This window comes from Seriola aureovittata, chromosome 5, assembly GCF_021018895.1.
Source record: "Seriola aureovittata isolate HTS-2021-v1 ecotype China chromosome 5, ASM2101889v1, whole genome shotgun sequence".
In the NCBI taxonomy this organism is placed as follows: Eukaryota; Metazoa; Chordata; class Actinopteri; order Carangiformes; family Carangidae; genus Seriola; species Seriola aureovittata.
The window spans coordinates 3,549,891-3,557,606 of record NC_079368.1 but is presented as its reverse complement, the minus strand read 5'-3'; the positions used below and the strand labels follow the sequence as shown (position 1 = coordinate 3,557,606).

The 7,716-nt window shown below is 39.2% G+C and overlaps 1 protein-coding gene across 1 annotated transcript; it reads right to left on the bottom strand.

The window, feature by feature from the left end:
• Positions 1-438: 438 nt before the first annotated feature.
• On the bottom strand, positions 439-6,292 carry tm2d2 (TM2 domain containing 2). Its single transcript, XM_056376552.1, has 4 exons — positions 5,936-6,292; positions 5,546-5,633; positions 5,358-5,473; positions 439-3,739 (listed from the first exon to the last, which is right to left on the bottom strand). The coding sequence occupies exons 1-4, from the start codon at positions 6,199-6,201 to the stop codon at positions 3,526-3,528; spliced, it is 684 nt and encodes a 227-aa protein (XP_056232527.1). The 5' UTR covers positions 6,202-6,292; the 3' UTR covers positions 439-3,525.
• Between the last annotated feature and the right edge of the window lie 1,424 nt (positions 6,293-7,716).

Sequence of the window (7,716 nt, the reverse complement as noted above, 5' to 3'; positions counted from 1 at the left end):
TGACTTTTTGTTAGACACAGTCAGTGGATCTTTGTGAAACCGGCCCCCGGGACTTTGTATTATCATTCCAATCACAGTACCAATGGTTTGTGTTCAAGACTGATGAAGTTTGTGCATATTTACATTTACAGAAAACATTACACACACGGTTTTACTGCATAACAGATTGTGAAGGTTATTTTATAGACCTGATTAATTAAATTTTAGACTCATAATATCAAAGTTTAAGGTAACTTCATGTGTACATGGAGAACTTAAACAACCAAGACTATAGCAAGATCTAAGTGCAGTATGTCAGTCCACAAACTTTCTGCATATACAGAATCTTTCTTCAATATATGGCCTGTTTTCATTCTTCAGTCTTTCATTGACATTTTACCCACAAACCCACCAGCCACAGCCAATTACCTCTAATCAGAGAATTCAGAGAACACACTGTTCCAGGTACTTTTTATTTAATGACTGTGAACACTTATAAATACACGAGACACTTTGGATTCCTTCTCACCATTGTAACACGTGTAGCTTTGATTAAAAAGTTGAAGAGCACAGCAAAGACTTCCTTCTTTTTTATTCCCGGAGAAACATGTCAACTAAGAATTTTATTTGCAAAACAAACATTGTCAAATAAACATAATAGACTCAAAGAAATATATTCCTCTAACGCTCCCAGGAACAAATCTGACTCAACAGCATACAAAACAAATAAATAAATAGAACAGTGGATTAAAGCTAAAGAATATAAAATCAAGCTTCTGCTGTGGCAGATCGATATTATATACAGTATCTTACAAAGCCAGAACATTACAGTTTAGAAACAGGCATTAACACAGCGTGTTATATAGTCATCGTAGGCCGATTCTGCACAATTCTGGTTTAGGCTGAAGAAGGAATTACAGCAAAAGAAAAAAATACATTCAGATTAAAGAGAACACCTTGCACATGGATGTTTGTTACGGGAGTGTAAGACAGCAGATACATTTCCATTTTGTGAATTAGCAGAACAATAATATGTAAAGCCGTGTTTCAATGCTTCCCTCTACAAAAGATGTTGAGCCACCAGAAAATATATAGCCTGCTAAAAGCATATTGCTGCTGCTACTGCGGGATGAGAACAGTTGACTCTCATGTCTTCTTTAACCTTTTATCACCAGACCTAAAGGGGTTTTTATGAATCCTTAGGTAATGAAACTCTGCTCTCTCTATGACAGAGCACATAAACCTTCAGTTCAAGTAAAGACGAGGAATTTAACAAAGCGGAAGATGAAGATTTGAATATTTAATGCGAGACCTGAGCTTAGCTGGATAAAGCCAATGAAAATCTGAATTTGTTTTAGTTTGAGACATGTGGTCGGGCACCGGGCTCACCGGAATACAAAGAAGGGAAACGCGCCCACAAAGCTCAGATGTAGTTTTTTTCTCCCCGAGGTAAAGGAATTTACTGCTCGCCCTGTCTCAAAACACCTCCCTTAGCCCGATGCTGACAACTACTAAATCACCACCTCATCAATGTGACTTATGTGATCACTATCCATCTGTAGATCTGTGTTCATACTTGCTTGCGGCTGTAATGTTAATCAATCTAAAGCACAGTTGGAACAAAGTGAAGCAGCAGAGAAAATACAGAATTCAGAACGCCTCCAGCAGCAGAGGACAGTGAAGGGTCAAAGCCGGGCGAGTTGGTAATCTGAAGAAGGAAAAGGAATGATAACTTTGTAATAACTCAGTGTAGGATGCGGCCCTCAGGAAACGGCTGAATCTAGTTGAACTCGAATTGAGGATTCTTTGATCAATATGTAAAATCATGTATGTGAACAGTGACCGTCAACCAGACTGTATCGCTCTACACTGTGTGAACAGTGTGAAATAAGAGGATTTCTGCCGCAAGAGAAAATGTGATGCGTCAAGACTGAATTGGATTTTCTATCATTTATCAGACCCGAAACTTCCCAGGATGTGAAGGCTAATTCCCAAACCAGGACCACAGACCTGGATGTGCTTGACTTTTCACTGTGAGAACGCTCCATGGCTGTAGTTCGGATCATTTGCTCTGAACCATGAAAAAGAAAAAAAAGTCGGATTGTTGTCTGTTAGTTCTGGTTCAGCTCGTGTTCACACTTATTACAAATAAACCAAGAGGAGTAACCATGAAGTCACGTGAACTGAGTGGTAACTTAGTGATTGGACAGTTGGACCCACGTGGGGAAAACTGACGACAAATAATGCGGCACTTTACTGAACCACAGGTTCATTTATGTTCTTTGGTGTCACAAAGAGCTCAGAGAGAAAACTGATTTTCATTACCAGTGTTCACTAACTGGACCTTTTCTGACTCACGTAGTGACAAACAACTAGAAATGCAGCGACACATTAACATGGAGGGGTAGTTAGTGTACAGATGTTTCAAATATCTCACTCACTTTTAATTGAAGAAATTATCTTGTATATTATATACACTGCTTATATAGATTAAGAGCTGGTGCAAACAGGAAGCAGATCGTCTACTCTGCAGTTGATTGGTTGCAAAAAGTACTATGAACGAGGAACAGCAAAGACAGCTGCAGTGGTAAAATGCAGAATTTAACTCCTCAACAGCTGCTAGCAAAGACAACAAAGTCAGTAACACTTGTAATTCATTATCATGCTGTATTCACCACTGGTAGTCGAGGCTGATAAGACCCAATCAGTGGGTGTGTTTGCAATGGTCTCCGTTTTCACCCGTCCAGACGTCAAGGCAACCCCAGAGTTTTCAAACTAAAAATAGGTCCAGCAGCGTTTCCAAAAGTCTCATTTTCAGGGCTCGAAAACGCCAGAGTAGTGTGGACGGGAGGGTGAAAACGTAGCAAACGTAGATGTGATTTTAGCATGAATTCAAAAGCTGGTGAGTGTGATATACATTAGCTAAAGGAGAACTGTGTCCTATTCCATGTACTTTGGCAGCTATTCAGCAGAAAATGAGTGAAACAGCGGCGACACAGTAAATGCAAACGTAAGATGTGCTGTCATATTTTGGGGATTTCATTTTCCCATGCAGCACTGATGATGCCGGATGACATTCATCAATACGGCCCACTCAGTGTTACCTGTCAGTCCATATGACTTATGTTGGTTTGTTTGTAATAAATCAGTGCGAGGAAACCAAACAGACCAGAAATAAATGGCAACAATATCTAATTTCTTCTGTGGTCTGGGCTAAATGAACCAAACGGCGTGAAAGTGACCTTAGTGACAATTTAACACTAAAAAGATCCATCATCACTGTCGCTCAGCTGAAAGCTGTGAATACTATAGTATAGTATACCATTCTTATGAATTTTCAAGGTGGTAAATGTGAATTAAATTAGAATCAAATCATATTATTCCTTGTTTTTCTCAGGAGCCCCTAAGAACCCTGTAGGGGTCCTCAGGAGACCCTCAGGCAGCCTGCAGATTCATAACCACGACTGGGTGAGGCCACATCCCTGATGACTGATAATATCTGACTGAGAAGTGGCCACAGTCCTTGGTCACCCTTTGCTGTTGGTCTCAGTAGTAGGTGCACCAGTTGCTGTAATCACTGGGCATCAGGCCGCCAGTGATGAGCAGGATCAAGTCCACAAACCACCAGATGCCCAGGCCTCCCAGGGTGAGCAGCTTCCCCACAGCAGTGCCGGTGTGGCCCAGGCAGAAACGATCGACCCCGAAACATCCCAGGAAGAAGGAGTAGAGCAGTGTGGTGATGAAGTAGTGGCCAGTGTATCTGTGAGAAACCAACAGCAAAAGATAAATGAGGACAGTTAAAAAAAAGCTGGAATGAAATATGAACTGTTGTGCAATTAAAATGAATCACGAGCATGAGATGTTACATTTAAACAGCATTTAATTCGTTGAACCTCAATCATCTGTCTCATTTCTGAACCTGCAGATGTTCACTGTAAAGATATGGACATATCATACAATGCAAAGACGTGCAGATATAAAGGAAAATACAAATATGATAATGATGAACACAAGGTTTGAAAAGAAGCTATAGCAGTACACTCAATAAGGATAACATCTGTTCTGTACAATGTAATGCGTGGAAACTGTGTGAGCAGGAACTGAACATTATGGACGACATCAATCCACATGCTGGATTGCAGTAGTGTTTTTGTACAGATGCTGCTCTCACTGTCTCAAGCTGCTGCACATCTCTGATCTCTATGCAGACAAATGATGGGTGAATGTCCTGGTTCTATACATTTGTAAACATTGCCCTCTAGTGGTGATCATGACACCTCAGCTTTTTATCTGAATTAACCGGATCAGGAGCAAGTACTGTACTGTTTCTGAACATCATAACACAACATAAAATCTAGTCTACCACTGCACTTTATTTCACACTCAGGCCAGGACCAGCACATACCTCCCAAATAAAACTTTGTCACTCAATACACTTTCTGATTGCTTTCCCAGGAAAACAAAAGTAACAAAAAAACTCTTTGGTAAAACTAATCAGCCACATTAGATCGTTGCAGATATATCGGTATCAGTGTATATGTCAGCTAATGAAAGACTAGAAGCTGAAGTAAAGAAATGCTAAAGATATGTTATGATCTGTGTCACCATTCTCTACCAGTAAGTCGTGACAAATTTATTTTTCAACTGCGAAATGTTTATTTCTGTTATGATTCGTGTAAAGACAAAAAATGCATATCAGTCAATATGTTAAATGGACTGTACTTATATAGCAGGGAAGGGAAGCCACATTCACCACTCACTCACTCACATTCATACAACACGTTTTCCTACATATACAATGCTTTTCTACCATACACGCAAATTCACACAGCAATGATACATCAGGGGCAGTTTGGGGTTCAGTATCTTGCCCAAGGACACTTTGTAAGGGAGGAGCTGGGAATCAAACCAGACTCTCCGATTAGTTGGTTGATTAGATTGTGATTGGGCCTGCAACTAACCTTTATTTTTTTTTTATTATAACTGAATCGTTCAAGTATTTTCCTGATTAAAAGATTACTTGTTTAGTCCATAATATGCCTACATTTTTTTAAATCCGTTAACATATCTTATAGTTCAAAGTCATATCATAGTGACTTTTCCTAAAGTAATCCAAGCTTGCTCAAATTTGACCCCTATTTGCGGAAAGTAGTTTCAGGTTAAAATCAAGAAACATCAAATCCATTCCAATCCCGATGGATGAAAAAGTAGAAACGGGTTTAAATCTCATAAATTAGATTTTACCTGAACAGTACACTGAAACCTCAGCTGATTAAAGGGCCATATTCCAAACTTTATACATTTTACAGGAAGTTTAGTGTGATAGTTTTGGCATACATAGATTTCTACAGTTGTGTGTCCAGTGTGGTTTCCCTTACTTGATGCAGGGTACCCTCCCTCTGAGGAATTCTCTGGATCCAGCACACTCTATATCATCCAGTGCAGTGCACATGACAGGAGTGTGGTTCACTTCTTTCTCAGTCTGGCCACCCCACTATAGATAAAAACAATAAATTAAGTGCCATGTAATTAACAACATGATATCTGCTTGGAAAACAACACTTACCCCGACACAACCATAGCCCAGCTCCTGGTAGGCACTGAGGTTGCCTGCGTGATCCACAGGGTCTTGACAGTAGATGAACTCCTCCGGTCTTCATCACACATTGAATGTATATAAACAAAGATAGAAAGTGAGGAATATAGACTGATAACCAACAGGGAACTTCAGATTTCCGGTTTGTAGTGAACACACGCCAAACAGTTTATGACTACTTTATTAAATACATTTTAGATATTTAAAAAACAACAACAAATACTGCTGTGGGTAATGTGTTACTGATGTACAGGTGAGCAGAATTTGACTCAAAGTCTCAAAACAGCAGCAGTGCATAGTCAGCATTAGCTAACATGCTACCGCTAGCATTCAAACAAGATTGCTGTACATATTACTCACAGATAACTGCAAAGGACGACTGGTGACGGAGGTCTATAGTCAAACCCCTCTGTATCGTTCATCATTTCCACCGTAGTTTCATATTTCACAATTTCGGGCGGCTGCTCGCTGAACGGGAACGCGGTAGCTCTCTGGCCGGGAGAAGCAGCAGGAGTCTCCGTTGTCGAAGAGTTTTGGGAGTGAATTCCTTCCAGGCATTGTAACAGAATCACCGTCAGAAGCAGCAGGAACTGTCCGCACAACAGAATATAGCTCACCGAGATCATTGTCACTCTCAAAATACTGCATTAATCCTCATAAAATATCCATTCATGGTTAACGGCAACATTTGTGTACGACGGTTTGTTTGGGCCTCGATCGCCGTCTCGTGGTTATGGCGTCATCAGAAAGCGCCTGGAGTTGAAACACCCTGATTGAAACTGACATAGACATATGTATAGGAAACATGGATGTAGCAATTAATACTTCCATGATAAGGAATTGTCATAAGGAACTGTTAAAACTGGTGAGTAAAATAAATGAAATAATATAAATAAAGTAAGATAGTGAGACAATATGGCAGTCAGCCTGTTTTCTATATTTAAATCTATATTTTAATCAGTGTAAGGATCAGATACTGCTTTATTGATGGACAAAAAGAAGTTATAAACATGGAGTAGCTACAGTGTAATGTGGAATATAAGTATAATGTAGTACAAAGTGAGATGTATTAGTAATACAACAATATACAACTGCATAATATAGCAGTATATCGTATTATTATTAATATCCTACAAATACAACAGCTGTAACATTAATAAAATATTTTAGTAGCAGCATAATAATTGATTAGTAGCCTAATAGTAAAGACTAAATGTACTATAGATAGTAGGCTAGTTTAATTTAGTAAAGCGATGTCAGTTTGAACAATTCCCTATGACAATTAATTATTTTCCACAAGTAATTCAGTTCATCCAAACCTAATGTTAATGCACACTCCTGCTTGTGGAAAACATTGATTACAGCCTTAACTATCAGGATTCTAATTAACTGGTGACCAAACTTTTATTTTTACTCCTCGTAGATCATAAACCCCTTAAATATAAAAAGGACTCATTGAAATCGGTTGAGAAATATAAACTATTCTGCTTTTTTTCCCCCCAGAAAACACTGTTGCCCCTCCGTTTCTTCATGCTTGTTTACAGGGCATTCTTGTCCGGTCCAATATGGCGGCGACATTGACATATGATCCAGCGGCCAATGCAGCGTCTTTGTATATATGTCTATGGGAACTCGTGCCTGTCCAGGAAAGAGGACCACCAGGGCAGGAGCAGAGAAACAGCTGCAGCCAGACGGACATTCACTGAAAGTATTAGAAACACCCTCATCCTATTAGATCCTGATTTAACAAAATGTTGTCACACTACCATATGGCCTGGAGTGGATGTTCTGCCAGTACTCTCCCTTTTTTTTAGGAGTAGTTGTACTAGTAATAGTATTAGTATTAGTCATAGTGATAGTATTAGTTGTAGTATATGGTTATTTCCAGTATTGGGGAGTAACTAATTACATACAATGGGATTATGTAATTAAATTACAAAATAAATGTAATTTTAATCTGTTACAGTTACTGAGAAAGGTTCCATCCAAACGTATTCTTTTCGGTAAAACATATAAAGAATAAAAAAATGAATTCTGTTGTTTAGCATCTTTTGGCCGAGCAGGATCTTCTGTTGGTGTGTTTGTGGACAACGCGGGTCAGATAGGTGACAGGTGTGAGATTTAATAACACTCACCAACTC

Excerpts from the sequence above, each read along its gene's own strand:
- tm2d2 (XM_056376552.1), bottom strand. The coding sequence starts at position 6,201 with ATGATCTCGGTGAGCTATATTCTGTTGTGCGGACAGTTCCTGCTGCTT. Across the intron at positions 5,634-5,935 it reads GTCGTCCTTTGCAGTTATCT|ACCGGAGGAGTTCATCTACT; the intron begins GTGAGTAATATG and ends TGTGTGATGAAG. Across the intron at positions 3,740-5,357 it reads GGGAGGGTACCCTGCATCAA|ATACACTGGCCACTACTTCA; the intron begins GTAAGGGAAACC and ends GGTTTCTCACAG.